The 19,784-nt window shown below is 48.2% G+C and overlaps 1 protein-coding gene across 1 annotated transcript in view; it reads left to right on the top strand.

The window, feature by feature from the left end:
• Positions 1-17,614, top strand: part of ZRSR2 (zinc finger CCCH-type, RNA binding motif and serine/arginine rich 2) — a 336,397-nt gene extending 318,783 nt beyond the window's left edge. The window contains exon 11 of the mRNA XM_069636787.1: positions 16,807-17,614. Coding sequence (XP_069492888.1) covers positions 16,807-17,474 — 668 coding nt within the window. The 3' untranslated portion in view covers positions 17,475-17,614. The remainder of the gene's footprint in view (positions 1-16,806) is intronic.
• Positions 17,615-19,784: the final 2,170 nt, after the last annotated feature.

Here is a 19,784-nt window from a genome sequence, read left to right on the forward strand (position 1 = left end):
GGAAACTTAGGCAGTAATGTGAGAACAATTGTGCATTTAAAATAGCAACCATATATTCTGCCTTATAATTAAAAGGCCCCTAAAGCTTCAGTGGACCTTCACTACCAAGTCCGTAGGCCTGGTGCGTTAACAAATTCAATGTCCCAGGTAAGTACCTCTGTCCATGGCAGGAAGTCTTAACTAAGTCATTAGGTTCAACATAGTTCCAGAATAAAATATTTTGGGATTTTAAAGGTAAGAAGAAAGTTTTTAGAGGTTTGCTGCAATTCCCAATTCACTAGGGGTTTCACTTGGGGTGGCCAGAATTCGAAGGGAGAGTAGGGGGGTGGACTTGAAGCACCCATGCATTCCTCATGGCATAGTGTTCACTACGATCAGTGTGTGGCAGTTGAGATTTGTGGCAATCAGCAAGAACCAGGTTCAGGAGGGCCCTTCTTCATGCAGCATAGCAGCTACAACAGGAGATATGGTCTTAGGCCATAAGTCAACAACCTGCAGAGTCCCAAGCGCCAAATCGGTAGGGCACTGGAAATGCCTTTCACAGAGCTGGGCAGCCCAAAAGGATGGTCTTGGGGCACTTGCAATAGCATCTGGTAGATGTATTCTTATGCAAGTTCTGGACTGATTGGGCCCACCAGTCCAAGGGGTGAAGCACCGACGAAGGTCGTCTTCGATATTTGCAAGAGAGGCAGAGAGTCATCAGGACTTGGCAATGCTGATCATCCTCAGCGGTAGCCTCCCGAAGTCGTCTTTGGAGTCTTTTCTCCAGTCGACAATCCTGGGAACGGGTACAGGACTCCTCCTTTTACCCAAATTAGGGCTGGGGCTGCCCAGGCCCACCAATGGTAACGATCTGCACCATTGAAACTGTCCAGGGCTGCCCAATCATGGACAGCCTCTGGCCTCATGTCTGCTCACCAACAAACATTCTGTGGTTGGAATGTGGATATGGACAAGACAGTCACTAATCCCATTTGTATCCAGGATGCACACACTTCCACTTTGCCAGGGACTGAAAACTGGAGCCTGTGAAATTGCATGCTTTATGTGGCATTTCCTGACCTGCCAAAGCAGGAAAAAGGTGTCTAGAAAGAACCTTGAAAAATAACCCATGCCCCACCATCGGGATACTCCTCAAACACTGCTGCAACAAATACACGATGGCTATACGCAACACCAAAGCCTCTCACTACCTCCAAGAACTCTAGTCCGCCACCAAATGTACACAGAGCCTATTTAAAATAGTCAAGTGACTCTCCGAACCACCCTCCACTCCCTTATCTACATCGGTATGCATATTACTCATGGTCTACTTCAACTCTATAATACACAACATGAGACCAGCCTTTCACTTTCCAGTCCTTCTCCCACACCCTACTCCCAAACCCCCCAACAAATGTGCAACATTGCACCCCATCGATTGAGAAACCCCCATTACCGTGATAGAAAAAAAGTACACTTCCTTGATGCTGCCTGCCCATTTCAAGCTGTATCAAACAACACCGTCACCCTTGCTCAGCAGTGGGTTACCATCTTCTAATGCAGTAACATCGGCTGCACCCCAGGAGAAGCTAAAGTAATTTACAGCTTCCACCAGCCTACTCCACAAAACCATTGTAGGGTAATACTATAAGCCCAAGTTCAAATTTTGTGGTTAGAAAGCACCCCTGTCATAGGAACCATATGGTCAAGAGGTTCTCCAGCATGGGGTCTGGCATGGATTCACATGCTCATGAATATTCATCGTCGTCAGGTTGGGAATCCTCGGTAAAGAAAAAATCAGTTTCAGTTTCACTTTTGAACTGTCTGTCTCCTAACAACCAATCACTGGTCTCTGGGTCATACTGCCCCCAGCCAATGACTGCCTTCTACCTAAGTCCCTCCTCTGGCAGCCATCTTCAGATTTTTACTGCATGTTCACGTGTTGGTAGTCCTCGTGCTGTAGCTCTCGAGCTTTTACTGCGTTTTGCGATTTGTTTGAAGAGTTTTGCTCTATTTTTTCAGTCAACCGAGCCTCAAGCTCCATCGATCAACCTTCCGATTAACCGGGACCCGTTTCGGATTCTTGAGCGCCCCTCAAGTGTGGATTTTCGTCGAGTTTCTTCTTGGAGGATTCCAGAAGCTTCTTAGAGGCTTTCACCGCGTGGATATGGCAGAGGAGAAGGAGGACTCAGCGCCTCTCTTCAAGGTTTGCCCCGGCTGCAACCTACGGAACGTCTTTTCGGACGATGGACATTCCCTGTGCCTCTACTGCCTGCATTCGGACCATACGCATGTGGAGGACGACTGCGTTGCTTGACGGGAGATGGTGCCGCGCACGCGGGCCGACAGATGCAAGCGCCTCAACGAGTGCTTGCAGGCCAAGGCCCCTTCTCTGGGTGAGTCCTGGCAGCATGCCTCCCCTGCTCAGAAGAAGAAAGCTGAGCGGTCTTCGACGACCTTTGAGGGCACCCCTCCCGCTGAGGCCCAATATAAGGCTAAGCAGTGCAAGTCCACTGCCTCCGGGAGCGCTGTTGCGACGGGCTCCTCGGCGGTCAGGGTGAGTTCAGCGTCTCCAGCGCCTTCGACCATGAGCCAACGCTCAGGGTCTTCAAAGAGGAGGAAGTCGGACCATCCGGGCAAGCTTTTGGAAAAGACCCAAGTCGGACAGACGCAGAAGGCTAAGGGGGATCTGGGTCACGACCCTCCCCCTAAGGTGAAGTCCACGGACGCGGTCATGACCACGAAGGCCCAGGTGCATCAGACAAAGACCCACACTTCCATCAAAGTGGTAGCGGTGTCCCTTGCGAAGGCCGCCGTGGCGGATTCGCAGGGCACAGCCCCTAACGCAAGGGTGTCCCTGCCTGCCAGGAGGGAGTCCTCTTTCCAGCCAATCGAAAAGACTCCGGAGAAGGTGATGCCCATCATTTCACCAAAACCGTCTCCCCTGGTCGTAGAGAAGGGGGGGGGGGCATGGTAGTCCTTTAGGGGACGGACATTTCCTCAGAGGAAGAGCTCACCAGCCTCCCTGTCCTCCGGGAGGGGGATATGCGTCGAGAGCAGGCCCTACGGGGGGGTTCACGACAACGAAGGTGGTGACGACGATGAGCAAAAAGGTGGGGACGATGGAGCGGATCAGTCTGAGCCGCAAATGCTGCGGTCCTCGTCGCCTCCACCCCAGCAGCCACCTGGGGATATCTCAGTGAACATTCTTACGGCTCTGCGCATACACTGTGCTCGGAAATCTGAACAAGGATGCCTCTTGCGCTGGCGGCCCCGCCCGCGGCGCCCAGGCCATTGGAGGAACCACCACCCAAGAGGAGGAGAATTCACCCCCCTCTGCCTTTTCACCCCTCGCCTCCCTCTCCCCCCACCGAGGGAATACACAGAACCAGACAAGGCGACGACGGGCACTTGCACGGATGACAACGGCGGCCTGGGGGATCTCCCGTCTCTGCCGGCCAGATCTTCACCGCCCAACGAGATTGGCTCATTCCACGGCATGATCTCCAGGGCCTCAGAGCTGTTCCAGCTCGTCCCGGAGGAGAAGAAGAAAGAGGGATTCCTTTACCAGCGCCACAAGGCGAAGAGGAAGACCGTACTTTCGATCCCGTTATTGGATGACATTTGGGACAAGGGTTTGTCCCTCATGAAGAACCCTTCATCGGCTCCGGCGTAAAGGGATTGCTACAAGAAGAAATACAGAGTGCCGGACCCTGCGCCCAAGTGCTTACGGTTCCAGCCATCTACAGACACTGTGGTTTCGGCGGCGGCCAAGAAGAAGTCTTCGGGCTCATTCTCATCGGCGGTAATGACCATCAAGGCCACTAACGCCCTCGCCATCATGGCGCGTTACAACAGGGAACTTTGGTTCAAGATGGCCCCCCTCCTGGACATCCTGCCCGACAACAAGCGGGCTGAGGCGTTAGAGATCCTACAGGAAGGCGAGGTGGCTTCGGAGCATGCCATTACAGTGGGCACGGACATTGCCAACACAGGATTCTGCCAAATGGGCAACAGCGTTTGCCTTTGTCGGCGAGTCTGGCTGAGGTCCACAAATTTCCACCAGGATGTTCAGGCGAAAGTGTTGGACATGCCCTTTGACGGGGACAATTTGTTTGGAAAGACAGTGGACGAGTCTCTCCAGGGCATCAAAGTGGACACTGAGACGGCTCGTGCCCTGGGCACTATTCAGCAACGATGGACGTCCTTTCTGACTTCAGGAGGGAAATCCTGAAGTTCCCCGAAAGAATTTGGAGGAGGTGTCTCGTCCTACCAACAGCCCCCCCCACTCATCGGCCCAGGAGATCTTCAGGGGCCGCGCCGAGTCTGGAGGTGGACATCATCGCCAAGGCCCCCAAGGTGGCACCTCGAGGTCGAAACAAGACTGAACCGGCTGTGGAGTCGGGCTCCTACCCGTGCACCCCAGTGGGAGGCCGGCTGACGAACTTCGTCAGCGTGTGGAAGACCAACTCCACTGACCTTTGGGTGCTGGACGCTCTCGCCCACGGACACACCCTAGAGTTCCAACAGAAGTGTTCAAGGATACCACCAGTGGCCCTTCAGGAAAACCACGTCCCTCAGCTGCTGCTGGGGGTACGGGCCATGTTAAAAAAAAAAAAGGAGGCGATTGAGCTCGTCCCAAAGACGCTCCGGAGTGTACTCGTTACTGCCTCGTCAGAAAGAAGACCGGCGGTTGGAGGCCCATTCTGGACCTCCGCCGTCCAAACAAGTACATCAGGTCTCAAAAGTTTTGGGTGGTCACCCTTCAGCACGTGCTAGGACAGCTGGAAGACGGGGATTTTCTATCATTGCTGGACTTGGAAGATGCCTATTTTCACATTCCCATACACAAGGGACACCGCAAGTACCTAGGCTTTGTGGTTCAAGGACAACATTACAAGTTCAAGGCCCTTCCCTTTGGGTTGAAGTCGGCTCCACGAGTGTTCACCACGGGCCTGGCCCCGGTGGCGGCGCAGGTACGTCTATGAGGGATCCATATGTACCCGTACCTGGATGACTGGCTCATCCGGGCGAACTAAAAGGACATTGCCATCGACCACACGACAAAGACAGTCCAACTCCTGACGGACCTGGGGTTCTCGATAAACTTTGCAAAGTCCTGCTAGACTCCATCGTAGGACGCATTGTTTCTGGGAGCCCGACTCAACACAGTGTCATGCCTGACGTCTCCGTCGGAGGAGAGGATTGCAGCCATTTTGGCCAAGGTACAACGGCTGTTGGCCCTGAAGGTCGCAATGGTAAGGTCCATCAAGTCCCTACAAGATGTCATCATGCATATACCTCATTCGGCTGTGTAGGCTATGGATGCGTTTGCTGCAGGAGTTCCTCGATGCCCGTTGGATTCAAGTGGTGGGGAGCTTCAAGGACAAGATCACACTCGACGAGAGTTTCCGTCGAGCGATACGCTGGTGGGGAGTGCACACACATCTGTCAGCAGGCACCGATTTCCAGACCCCACCTCATCAGGAGACGGTCACGACGGACGCCTCTCTGGAAGGATGGGGAGCACACTCCGGAAGTCTTCATGCAAGAGGCCTGTGGCTACCGGGGGAGAAGTCGTTGCACATGAAGGTGTTGGAGCTGCGCGTGGTGTTCTGGGCCCTCAAGTCCTTTCTTCCGTCCCTCAAGAGCAAAGTGGTACAGGTCTTCATGGACAACAGCACCACGATGTTCTACATCTGGAAGCAGGGGGGAACCAGATCCCCGGCGCTCTCCAAAGAGGTGCATGAACTTTAGCACTGGCCCATAGCCCAGGGGATGTTCCTCGTCCCTTTTCATCTAGCAGGAGTGAAGAACACCATTGCCGACTCTCTTAGCAGGGAGCTATGCTCTTGCCACGAGTGGGAACTTCGACAGGACCAAGTGGATCACCAGTTCTGCAGATGGGCCAATCCCCAGATCGATCTGTTTGCGACAGCGACTAAAACCAAGTGCCGGAGGTTCGCAAGCAGGTTTCCCCAGCCGGGGAGCATGGAGGACGATTCCATTTCCCCTGGGACGGCCTGTTTCTGTATGAGTTCCCTCCGTTGCCGTTGCTTCTTCGACTAGTCAATCAACTCAGACAGTCCCAGAGCCGGATGATCCTAGTCGCACCGGCGTGGTCGAGGCAGATAGGATACCCGGACCTTCTGGACATGTCAGCGTCCCATCCCGTAAAGCTTCCGGCAGTCGCAGATCTTCTCGAGGCCTGGCTCCTGTAGCATTAGAGTTTGGGGCTACGATCTCCCAGCGGATTGTAAGGAGTGGCTCGCCAAGGCCAGAGCTTCATCTGCTCTCAAATGCTACGGACACAAATGGAAGAGGTTTGCCGTTTTGTGCCATACCCATAAGGTAGACCCTCTACGAGTCACTGCTCCGCAGGTGCTTCCGTATTTGTTGTCATTGGCCAAGTCAGGACTGGCCCATGCTTCCATCAAGGTTCATCTGGCGGCTATTTCCTGCTACACCAGATCTCCTGGACGATTATCCCTATGGTTGCATCGTTTGGTCAAGGAGTTTGTCAAGGGACTATTTCACTCGTTCCCGCCGGTGAAGGCTCCGGCCCCGGCGTGGGAGCTTAATGTGGTGCTTACTAGGCTCATGGGTCCCCCATTCGAGCCTATGCATTCGGCGCCACTGATGTTTTTGTCGTGGAAAACAGCTTTTCTTGTGGCCATCACCTTCTCACGACGAGTGGAATAGATCCAGTCCAGGCCCTCTCCTGTAAACCACCTTATTTGACATTCCACGAGATGAGGGTGGTGCTCCGGACGCACCCCTCCTTCATGCCCTAGGTACCGTTGGACTTTCATCTAAACAAGCCCTTGGTGTTACCTGTATTCTTCCCGACGCCTTCATCGCCGGCTGAGAGGACTTTGCACTCGGTGGATGTGGCTAGAGCGCTGAAGTTCTATGTGGACCACACAGAGTTTTCGGAAGACGTCGCAACTTTTTGTGAACTTTGGACCTGTGAACCATGGGAAGGCCCTGTCCAAGGCTTCCATTTCCTGGTGGCTCTCCGACTGCATCACCCATTGTCCCCGGTTGGCGAACTGGCCGTTGCCTAGCCGTCCGAGAGCCCATTCGACCAGAGCGATCGGTGCAACTACAGCGTTCCTGTCTGGTGTACCCCTGCCAGGTGTGCCCCTGCTTGACATCTGCAGGGCTGCTACGTGGAGGTCGACGCACACATTCACAAAGTTCTACTGCGTCAACAGAGATTCCAGGGAGGAGTCCAGAGTCGGCCAAGTAGTACTACGCAACCTGTTCGCTTGAAGGGTAGCCTGGTGAGGAGGTAACGGATGCTTAATGTTGAGCCTTGCCACCTCCCATGGTTGTGCATATGTGTACTGCTTTGTACTCTTTATTCATGAGCATGTGCATCCATGCCAGACCCCATGCTGGAGAAGGAACAAGTTACTCACCTGTAACTGTTGTTCTCCAGCATGGGTCTGTCATGGAAACCCTCCTGCCTACCCCTCTGCGGCTCTTCTCTTGGTCCTCTGCTACTTTATGTGCTACCAAGTCTGAAGATGGCTGCCAGAGGAGGGGCTTAGGTAGAAGGCAGTCATTGGTTGGGGGCAGCATGACCCAGAGACCAGTGATTGGTTGTTAGGAGAAAGACAGTTCAGAAGTGAAACTGAAACTGATTATTTTTCTTTACCGAGGATTCCCAGCATGACGACAGGGAATATTCATGAGCATGTGAATCCATGCCAGACCCCTGCTGAAGAACAACAGTTACAGGTAAGTAACTTGTTCCTTCTCCAGCATGGGGTCTGGCATGGATGCACTTCCTTACTTCCTTGTAAGTAACAACAGTTACTTGTTCCCAGCATGGCAAAAAGGGTTGCAATGGCAGGGAGACTCCAGCAGAAGGCCCTCTGACCACACACAATAATAAATCAGATGGCCTAAACAGCCAAAGGGGTAAAACAAAGTGTAGTGGTACCATAAAATGGGACAGCAGAACTCCCAAAGTTGGAATTCTACCCTTACACTCACCTATACCAATAATATGCATTATTTATGTTTTCCTTCACAGTACTATAGAGAGATATTTTCAGTAAAATGCTTGTTTGCCATTAATTTGTTAAATGTTATAAAGAGTTAAACTGTACTTTTAACCATCCTATGCCCCTCCTGACAGTTTTGCTGCTCTGCCACGTTTACCACCTTGAGCCACTGTAGTTGTGGGTTGTCTTTTCCTGTCTTCAAACACAGCAGCAGAAAAGAGCCCTTCTTCTATCTGCATATCCAATCCCTGCCTCCGTTTCCTCTCACACAATATTTTTCCTCTGCACTTTGTTAAGATGGATTTTCAGAATCATTTCTGGTGGTATATTCTAACAGGCCACCCTGTTCTAGTGTACAGGGAGGAATTTGTATTTTCAATATTCTCGGAGCATTGAAAACCTTTGGTAAGTATTGTCACACTACTACTAATTATATGCATATATACATTTATGTTTTGGGGGTTCTGCTAGCAGAATACCAAGACTTTACCTTTAAAATAGTTACGCAATTGGAAGCAATGCTTTAAGTAACTGTGTATGGTAAAGCAAGTGAAGACTAGAACAAAAAGCAATTAAGAACCAGTTTGGGACAGCTAAGTAAATAGGTAGAAAACCGAACGCTCACAATAGAAATAAATTTCACATCACTAGTTCTTAATCAGTCCTGCCCTGCTAGATGTTGGTGCCTAGAGCCCAAAAGTCACCAGTTACGCAAGATTTTCTTTGTAAAATGTCTGGAGGGTTTACCATGTATTCGCGAACAAGAGTTGGCAAAGCCAATGGTTTCATGTAAGTGTGCCAGAAACAGAAAAACAAGGGGAGTAAAGTTCTTACAGGTTCTGCTCCCAAACCCACCACTCTAGGGCAAGCCTAGGGGCGATCCTTGGCCAGACAACCACTGATCATAGCCAGCCAAGGTATGGAAACTCACCCACGTTACCCTGATTTCTTCAGAACCCACTTCAGGGGTTCCTAAATCTGGTGGGTTCTCTTAATTCTAGACTCTGTTAGTTCGATAGAGGTCTGGGGTTGTGGGTGCAGAGATCACTTTCTGCGTCTGGATTGGCTCCTGCTAGTTGGTTATTCCAGGCTCTGATGAGACGGTACTGGAGACTGGACAGCTAGACACCCTTGGCAAGACAGGACGAAGACCTCTGAGGAGCAGGCGACCTGAGGGGAATCTCCAGGACGTGAAGAAGGCTGGTTGCAGTGGATTTCGCCACGATTAGGCGATGACAGGCGATCCTTGTGGTGAAGGCAAAGAACATGCCCTTAACATCATCTTTTCGGTCAGGAAGGTAGAACCTGCAGAGAATGGCGTTTTGTCCCACAATTTTTAGATCTGCAGATTTCCAAGGCTGAACTCAGAACAGCAACCGGTGCAGCGAGGTAGCCCAGCAGAGAGCTGGTCAGTCCACTTGGTGGTCCAAGGGCACTTCCAGAGACTCAGCAAACATAGATCCTTGAGCAGAGGTCAAAACAGGTTGTTCCCACCAGTCCAAGGGTCGAAGCACAGAGGATGGCCTTCTAGAGCTCTATAGAGCGGAGCAGAGCTTCACAGGACTTGGCTAGAGGCAATGCTACTTGGATGCAACAGTCTCCCTTGGGACGTCTGCGGGATGCACTTCTTCATATGGTCTTTGCTCCAACGATAATGTGTTGAATGGCTGCAGGAGTCCTCCTTTTATCCACAATTTTGGCTGGAGTTGCCCCCAAGCCCACCAATGATAAGGATATGCACTATTCAAACTAGCAGAAGCTTTCCAGTTATGGACAGCCTCTGATCTGCCCATCAACAGACACACTTTGGCTTGCATGTGGACTGGGTCCAGACAGACCCGGCCACACACACCCGGCCACACACACAGGCCTCAACTTTGCCCAGGAAAACACAGGCTTCGCCCGGGCTGACCATGTATGGCAATTCCAGACCTGAGAGGGCAGGAGGAAGAAGGCCAGACACAAAAGGACCAAAGGACAGACATTCATTTCTTGGCACAGCCATTTTAGAGTATATGGTACTTTAAGTGGCAGTATGCTGTAAAATGCAAAAGGGAACACGAGAAAAGTTCAAAACATGGTAGAAAAATATCTTCTGCACCCATCCCATCCTGGAAACATTATGTCTGCAACAGTAACGTTGCAAAATAAGAAGTTGTAGTGACACAGTATTTATTTATTGGTCATTTATATAGCACCTATACACTGAAAGCAAGCGCTTCAATGTGCTCCAATGCAGGGAGGGATACAAAGAGTGACATTCCTAATAGGCTTTGGTACATTCAGGATAGGCAAGTGCTATGCATTTAGTGGTACAACATTGAAGGGGGAATACAAACCGTTACAACATAAGAGAATAAAAATGTATGCACGTGCCTGACGGTTGTTACCAGAGGCGTTGCTAGGGGAGGGCTGAGGGGGCTATAGCCCAGTGTCTTTTGATTGTAGCCCCAGATAGAAGCTCAGGGGCTTACAACCAAAAGGCTAGCTAGCCCCGGCATAAGTGTAGGTATTGTTAGAATAATGTAAGCAGGACGAACATGGCAATAAGTGCAAAGGACACGTAGTAGTTTAGTAGGGGTGTGTGGAGGGGGAGGCACAGTAGGCACATCCAGTCGCAAAAGCTGCTCAGATGTAATCAGCTAAATTCGATGTTATGCACAGGCACATTGATCGTATGCAAACGAAAAGCGCCTCTGATGTAACAAGCACCTAATTTCGATGTTATGCACAGGCACACTAAATGTATGCAAACGAAAGCAGCTTAGATGTAATAAGCACCTACATTCTATTTTATGAACAGTCGAACTACATATATGAAAATGAAAGCGGCTCAGATGAACAGGTACCTAATTTCAATTTTATGCACAGGCACACTGAACATGCAAACACAAAGCAGCTCAGATGTAATGAGCACCTAATTTCAATTTTATGCACAGGCACACTAAACGTATGCAGACTAAAGTGGCTGTAGAAGTAGTGACAAGTTGAAAAGTATTAGGTGAGCTGCCTACTCAAATTTTTATCTGCCGGATGTCTTGAGTTCTGGTGTGCCTTGCACGAGAGGTAACAGGTAGCCCCCAAGTCCATGGTGTACTTCACAGTAAGGTGATGTGTGCAGTTTACAAAATAAGAGTTCCACTAAGGGAGACGCAGTACTGATGGTTTTAGGGACTGATCAGTCTCCCCACAAAAAGTGGGCAAAGGCATGGTAAGTATGGCTGAGGACTTGACTGGCATCCTAAAAGTTAGGTCAGGATGCAGACAATAGCAAAATGATGGTCTATTGAAATCTCTCGTAGGAAAGCAGCAAAAATAATGTTTTTCCTAACAAACTGTATAAAACCCTGTTGCATTTTTTATGACAAGACTGAAAGCCTTTAATTAAGCTTGCACATTAATTAAAAAAACATAAAGGGCTGGGGACAAAGTGGATCAGATTCCCTGTCTTTTAAGATTATCAAGTTGCCTCGTCTATGTGCAAACATTCATCTGGTGGCATGGAGATGAGCCCACCAGAACATCTTCCTGGTTAAAAGTGGACAGAGCTTCTATAGCAACAATGACCTATGATGCTCCTTTTTTGCATGTTCCATGCCAGAGGAACATCCCTGCACAGATCTGTAGCACTAAACAAGTAATCCTATATATCTTATAAGCCTTCAACATAATATGCCTCAACAGGCAAGGAGCTCCCGGGGACTCCACAAGCACCTCCATTTGGTCCCATAAAATAATAATGGAAGAGGTTGTCTATTTTTTGATGCAAATGGATTAAATGCTCAGTGCCTTTTCTCAGTCCAGTATGGTGAACTATAACTTTAAATCTTTCTGTTGCCTCAAGCTGGAATTTAATTCGACTTATAGCATTTTCCTTGAATACATACACCTTAGAATGGTCATCACATTAGCTAGGAGCAACAGAAAAGTAGCTAAGATGTTCCCTGGGCTGTGGGGGCATGCACCTCCCTCAAGCTCTGGGGAAAACTCAGTTATTCACATTGGAATGCTTGGACAAACAAAAGTATGGAGAAGGTTGAATTAGAGCCTGAAAGAGAATGGGATACATTTCTGCATCACTAACAGTGGTCTGAGATTTGAAGCACATGACCATCAACCTCTGAATCGGCCTCGCTCACCTGATTTAATGGGTTCATGTAGAAGCCTGTGGACACCCCTACACTTGTTCAAATCAAGAACCCTATCAGATTATCTATGCTGGTTCTGCAACATCTAGGTGGACACCCTGTTGCACTTGCTCTATTATTGTAAGAGTATACATACTTATTGCATGCCCATGTAGGGGATTATCAGCAAGATTGTGTGGCCCCTTTCCTTGTTTGTTGTCCTGTCGGCATTTGCCCCATAGCTCATGGCCCATTGATGACGATTCTACACCTATTGCTTGTGGGAGGCAATAATTAAATAGCCTGGTGGAATACTTTGTGTCAAATAAATAGTATGTAACTCGCAACACAGCAGAGCAGCTACCTGCTCCCACTTGTGTCCCCTGGAATAACCCCAGAAGGACTTAAACCCAATTATGAGTGTGGGGGGAAAGTTGATATAATCACATGTACATATGTATCCTTTCCCCTCACTCTCTGGCCGGCCTCCCTTGGCCCTCTCCTACCCCCACCTGCGAGGCTAAGAACCTTGGGGTCATCTTTGACTCCACCCTTTCCTTCTCCGCCCACATCTCTGAGGTCTCTAAAAAGTCACAATTCCGACTGCACCTCCTCAGAGGTACTCTGCCTTTCCTCTCCTTCTCCCAGAAGCTCATGGTATCCCAAGCTCTGGTTCTCTTTAGCTTGGACTATTGTAACAGCCTTTTTCTAAATCTACCTGCCTCTACTCTCCGCCCTCTGCAACTAATCCAGAACAGGACTGCGAGACTTGTCCTTGGCCTGAAGCCCTGGGATTGTATCTCTCCAGCTATGAAATCTCTCCATTGGCTCCCAGTGGATGCAAGGATTAAATTCAAAACCATCCGCACTGTCCACAAGGCTTTCTGGGGCCTGGGTCCAAAATACCTTCAGCTATCCCTCCGCAAATACCTCCCCTCTCGAGCTCTTCGCTCCTCTACCTCCAACTCCCTCAGGGTCAGTCGTTTTTCAAAGAAACGAGCTGGGGGTAGATCTTTCTTCGGATGGGGCCTCCCTCTGGAACAGCCTCCCTCCCACTCTAAAACTTGAGGAGAACCATCTCCGGTTCCGGAAGCACATCAAGACCTTCCTCTTTTCTTCTGCCTTCGCTCCCCCTCTCCCCTGCTGATCTGTTCTCTCTTGGCAGTGTGCACCTGGCCACCCTCTGTCCTCTGGGCCCAGGTACCTGCTCACCCTGCCACCCTCCCGCACTGCCTCAGGGCCACCCCTTCCACTGGGGTCTGTATCTGTATGCATACAGCCCCCCCCCTATTCTTCCTGCACTTATCAGACCTACCCTGTCTGCTGCCTTAAACCTAGCACTTGCAAATTGCTGGCTGCAATAAAACTGTTTGTTGCTTTTATTATTTATTTATTGTTATTTATCTGTTTCTCCTCTGCTTCGCACTTTCCACTTCTCCCTCCTTCCATGCACTCCCCCCTCCCATGCACTTGCGTGTTCTCAATGTCACTGGGCCTAGTAAGATCGCTGTTTTGTTCTCCCCTGTTCTCCCCTGTTCCCCTCCACTCCCCTCCCTTGCCTTGTCGCGCTCTGAAACACTTGTGTACGAGCGCAATAGAAATAAAATATCAATATCAATGTATGCATCTCAGCTCAGAGCCATATGCATTGATGTGTTTCTGCAACTATCAAATCATCATTGCAAACTATGCATAAAAAACACTAAACATTTTATTTTCAGTGTTGAAGATAGCACCCTTCCTGCCTGTTAGGTAAGAATTGATGTAGTAACCCTGTGGAAGACTGCACAACCCTTGTCCTCTTGGTATTAGGTAACCCACCTATTGGTATAGGCTTGTACTACACAAGTTGGTAGTGTGACTGAGCAGCCAGGCTTATCTCAAGAGGGGTAAATGTGAGCTGTAAAGCCTTAGCAATGAAATCCACAAAGTTTCCGAATAACACTTACACTCAAGCTATATGTAGCAATCAAACTTTAAAACACTTGTTCAGAATTTTCACAAAGCTAGTAGATACTCTTCAGAGATGCTTCTTACACACTTCCTACACCCTGAGGTGACTTCACTAACTAGGACAGTAATGGCATTTATATATCGGAGGGTGGTAGAAAGGAAAGGTTAAAGGAAGGAAAAAGGTTAAACAGGTTCTCAGAGCATGTGAGCACTTTTAATCTTCCAATGAAGTCTAGATAAAAACCTTTCCCAGCAATATTGGGTTAGAAACCAATGTATCGCCTATGAGAGAAAGTAAAAATCAAAGTCAAATGGAATAGAAGAGTCTGCAGGGAGCCAGGACGGCCAAAGTCAATTGGAGCAAAGTCTATGGAGCTGAGGCACATCTTAGCTAGTAAAGGTCTTGCACAAAGTTAGAAAGTTTGTTGAAGGACAATCACTGTAGGGTCACAAGCTGTTACACGTGTGAAGGTTAGAGCTGAGATCAACTCTAGAAAAGCAGCTACTGCAAGCCTCGACTGAGAAGAGCAAGCTTCAGACATTGAGCTAAGTACCCCAAGTCAGAACAGTACCTTTGGTTAGAAGAAGAGGATCCAGCTGGCTTTTGTCTGGTTGAAGCGATGCAGATCCTGTGTTCCTGGGCCTCAGTTGTGGGGACATGAGTGAGGACGTCTGGGAACTCCTGCGGCAGCAATTTAGAGGTCGGCGGCAGCCACGGGCTCTTTACGGATCAGCGGAACTTTGCGGTTTCAGCGCTCGTTAAACAGCACCACAGCGGATCTTGGATACCGGTTGGGCGTCCTTCACTCCTTGAGTCCTGCACTCTGGTGAGGGGACTCGAGCTCTGGTCGTCCTGCTTCTGGAGGGTCCTGGAGAGACTCCTGGAGCTTCTGGCCGGATCACAGACGTTGCACTCGACTACAGATTTTTTGACCCCAGGCACTCGGTTCCTGCAGCAGCAAAGAAGTACAGCCAGTTGGGGAAGGTGTTGCAGTGGAGTTTGTCTCAGGGTTAGTTGGTCCCACTAACCCATGGGAAGAAGTCCTCCCTTCCGGAGCTTCTCTTGTCGATCAGAAAAAGGAGTTTCAGCACAACAGCAGGGCTTCACCGGGCAGTTCAACGGTACAGGAGGATGCAGCAAGTTTCGTTCAGTTTCTTCGTCGGGATGTCCTTCCCAGTGGTCGATGTCTTCAGTCCCAAAACCCTTGCCTTTTAAGCAGGTTTCTTCCATACATGCACAGCCTAGCTGTCACTCAAACAGCAGGGTGGCTGTCCTACAAGAACAGCCAGCCAGCCAATCAGGACTGGGTGCGTTCAGGCATTCCTAAAGACAAAGAACAGGGGAGTTTCGGGAACCTCCCTCACTTCCTGCCCTTCCAGACACACTGGAGCCAGAGGCGGGTTTCAGTACTGAAGCCTGCCAAAGGCAAAACGACCAAAGGGCTTAAACCTGGTTTGGCATGCAGTGTAAAACCCAAGAAAAACCTCACAAACAGAAAATGGTGAAAAAAGAAAACCGGAACCATTTTGACAAATGGTCACCCATGGGTGCTATACTGCAGCTGATGATTCAGTCTGCGGTAGAAAAGCACAATGGTAGAAAAGTTAAACCACTGCCATCAGCCATTTAAAGTAGTGACGGTACTAAGATGGGGTGTGCTGGACCTACAACGAAAAAAGGTAAGTAAGGTCAATTTCACTTTAACATTCTTGGGAACATTAGTTCTCACAAGAAAAGGTATTTAAACCTTATGGGAAATCTAAAGGATTTCTCTGTGACACTGCACTGAAGGTGCTGTGTGTCACCATACAGAAAGTAGATTCCTATGGAGTTTGTCAGACTCCAAAAACAAAGAGAATACAGAATCAAAATACTTGAGAAAGTGAGAAAAAGGGCTCACTCACTCCAGGGTTAAAATTAAAAAGTCCTGAAGTCCAGCAAAAGAGCAGCGGGTCTCTAAGGTTGAAGGGAATTAGCACGGAAATTAGAATTCTCCCTAACACTGCCTTATCCCCCACACTGCCCTACCGCATTTCTGATGTCCCAGGTAAAAGGTGCACTAAAATTGTACTGATACTTACTTTTGTGGACACTTTACCTCAAACCATACTATGTTCCTTTAGCCGGACCAAGATGAAAATGAGTGGGGTCCCAAGAGCTGTTGAGCCCACTGAGGAGTGAGTCCTGTGACTTTACATGTGGGTTTGACTCTTAATTTTGAAATTTGTTTTGGTCTCCCATGCAACCTGGTTAACCTACAGATATGAAGGACAGGTGATTAACAGTAAAAGTAATACTAAGCGTAGTAAACATAATTGTAGGTTGTGGTCCCATGTATAGTATTTTGGGGAGTGGCTGAAAAGCCTAAGTGCTTTTCACACCCTTTTCTGTTTATTGTACCAAGCAGTCTAGCATAAGTGAACGTCAGGTACAGCATATCTCTTTTTGGGAACTAAACTATGCAAAGAACTAGAGTTGGAAGGTGAATATCCTGTAACAATAAAATCATGGCCATTTCAGTTGTTATTGTCAAGTGAGGTCTGCCGACATGTTAGTCTATAGGAGACACTGAACCAATGTTGTGTTTCACTGGCTTTAATTTGTTAAGCAGACATAGCAAGCAGCTTACGCATTGTGTTTAGCTTAATGTGGAAACATGATGTAGATCTTGTGATGAAGTCTGTTTTGTATATTTTGTAACATTTGAATTGTATTTCTGCTTTTGCAGGACTTTTTGAAAGACAGAAATGTCCAAGAGGGAAACATTGCAACTTTCTCCATGTTTTTCAAAACCCTAACAATGAATTCTGGGAAGCCAACAGAGACATCAATATCTCACCTTCTCGGATGGAGTCCTTTGACAGGAGAGACCGCAGTGGTCATTTTGAGCACTATCATGGACGGTCCAGGAGATGGCATAGCCCTAGCCCAGACCATTCCTATAAAAGAAATGGAGAATCTGAGAGAAGGAAATGGAGTAGCTACAAAATCAAGAAAAAGGAACGAACATCCCGATCCAGAAGTAGAGGCAGAAGAAGGTCGCGTAGTAAAGGAAGAAAGAAAGGTAACAACAAAAGCAGAAGTGCTTCAAGATCCAGGAGCCGTGGCAGGAGAAGGTCGAGGAGCCGAGGGAGGTCAAAGAGCCGAGGGAGGTCAAAGAGCCGAGGGAGGTCGAGGAGCCGAGGGAGGTCGAGGAGCCGAGGGAGGTCGAGGAGCCGAGGGAGGTCGAGGAGCCGAGGGAGGTCGAGGAGCCGAGGGAGGTCGAGGAGCCGAGGGAGGTCGAGGAGCCGAGGGAGGTCGAGAAGCCGAGGGAGGTCACGGAGCCGAGGGAGGTCGAGGAGCGAAGAAAGGGCACGGTGCAAAGGGGAGGAAACTGTTAAGTCCCAAAGTAAATAACTTATTGGCCATGAACACTGATTTTTGCAGAGTGGTTGAAATGAAATCCACGAACTATAGTGACCTTAATGTTGGTACTGACATTCGTCACTAGGAAAGCTTTTTTGTTCCGGACTATAATAAATGAAGTCACTCTTTCAGGGATTTCAAAAATACATCGGAATAAAATGATCTATTAGTAAAGTCAAAAGTCTACCCTGAAGTGCAATCAACGTTAGACTGTAATGGTGACATGAATTGGTTTACAATGATATGCACATTCATGTTGTTCAGTTGTATGAACCTATTGTTGGATTGTTAAAGTGTTATGGTGCAGCTTAAGTCGTAACATTCTATGTTTCCCTAGTCCCCCTAAGGGCTTTTTTCTACCAAATGGAGAACATTTTATAATGCGAACGTCTCTGGATGTAAACCTGGAAGTGAAGGCAAATCAATGTGTTTTTAGCAGAGACTGGTTTAGGAGGTAGAATGTTTTTAAGCCGAGGTATGGTTTATAAAGTAAGGCTTCACCTAAATCAAACAGTCTCTAACAGTATACCCGCATTGTATGTAAAGTGAGGAATAAGTTAACTGCTGCCCCCCCCTCCCGCGCCACACTCACACAGACACACACACACCTCTTTGTACATTGTCTTTATATAATGTATTGGAAGAAAAAAGATATTCTAGCATAAACATTCTGTCATTTTACTGTCATTTGAAAAGGCATTGCAGCATTTAGGCTCTGCTTGGTGAAGCTAGACATCGAAATTCCATAACAATGACGTCTAGGTTGCTTTTCACAAATAATTTAAGTAGATTAATGGATATGAAGACCTTTATACAATCAGAATCTTAACCTCCAGCACAGAGCCTCTTTTAATAAAGCTCTGCGTCTATTTCATCAGTTACCCACCATTTTATGTTAATGTGGTGCTGAGTTGTCCTTTCATGTGTGTGCCGTCACATCATTGGCAACAGCATGCCATTGAAGTATTGTGTAGGTGATCTAAAGCTTAGGCAAGTGTAGAGATTTATAAAATAGGATGGATTCGGTTTTGTTGATGGAAATTGAACTGCTTACTATTCTTTCTTTAAAAGGATACTTTCTCATTCTATTTCTGCAGCTCACCAGCTTTTAATTTCAGAAAGTTGTGAAAAATGTCTTTGGGGGGACAAAAACATATGCTTTAAAGATGGTAGCATTGTTAAAGTGAAATGTGTTGTGAATAAATTATATTTTTAAAGGCTGTGATTTTCAATGTTTGTACACTTACACTGTGCTTTGATTTCCTTGAATCAGATACCTTAGTGTTACATACTTGCTGCACCACCAGTAAGATAGCCCAGTGATTTAAGAACCTGCTTCTGAGATCTTGGTTCAACCTGCTGCCACAAATTGAATCACATGGGAGAAACCTAACCCTTCACTAGTCGAAGTTTGATAAATGGAGTACCATTGAAGTGCTTAATAAAGCAAGACCTATTATTGATGGGTTTCGAAACATGAGGAGTCTAGCATAAAGTGACACTTAAAAAATGTGACATTCTCGAGCATGGGGTCTGACATGGATTCACATGCTCATGCATATTCCCCCATCGTCAAGCCGGGACAGGCTGGGAATCGTTGGTAAAGAAAAAATCAGTTTCAGTTTCATTTCTGAACTGTCTTCCTCCTAACAACCAATCACTGAGCTCTGAGTCATACTGCCCCCAGCCAATGACTGCCCTCTACTTAAGCCCCTCCTCTGGCAGCCATCTTCAGATTTTTACCGCACGTTTAAGTGTTGGTAGTCCCCGTACTTAGCTCTAGAGCTTTTACTGTGCTTTTTCGCTTTTTGGAAGAGTATTTACTCTATTTTTCAATCACTCGAGCCTTGTGCTCCATCGATCATCCTTCCAATTAATGGGGATCCGTTTTTTTTCAGATTCTGCAGCACCCCTGAAGGGTGGATTTTGTCTAGTTTCTTTGTGGAAGCTTCCAGGAGATTCTTCAGGCCTACGCTACGTGGATCATGTCAAACGAGAAGAAGGATTCCACCTCTCTTTTCAAGCTTTGCACCGACTGCGGTTTGCAGAATGTTTTCATGGACGACAAACCTTCCCAGTGCATTTACTGCCTGTACCCGACGCACAAGGAGGAAGATTGTGCATTTTGCCGTGAACTCTCTACACGCACGTTGAAGGATCAGCGTAAACGACTGAGTGAGTGGCTGCAGACCAATGCCTCTGCACTGGGTGGGTCCCAGGAGCATGCCTCTCCGGGATCTGGGAAAGCTGAGCAGGCTTCTAAGTCCTTTGAGGGCACCCCTCCCACGGTGGTCCAACAAA

Source organism: Ambystoma mexicanum, chromosome 7p (genome assembly GCF_040938575.1).
Source record: "Ambystoma mexicanum isolate Mex_15411 chromosome 7p, UKY_AmexF1_1, whole genome shotgun sequence".
Taxonomy (NCBI): Eukaryota; Metazoa; Chordata; class Amphibia; order Caudata; family Ambystomatidae; genus Ambystoma; species Ambystoma mexicanum.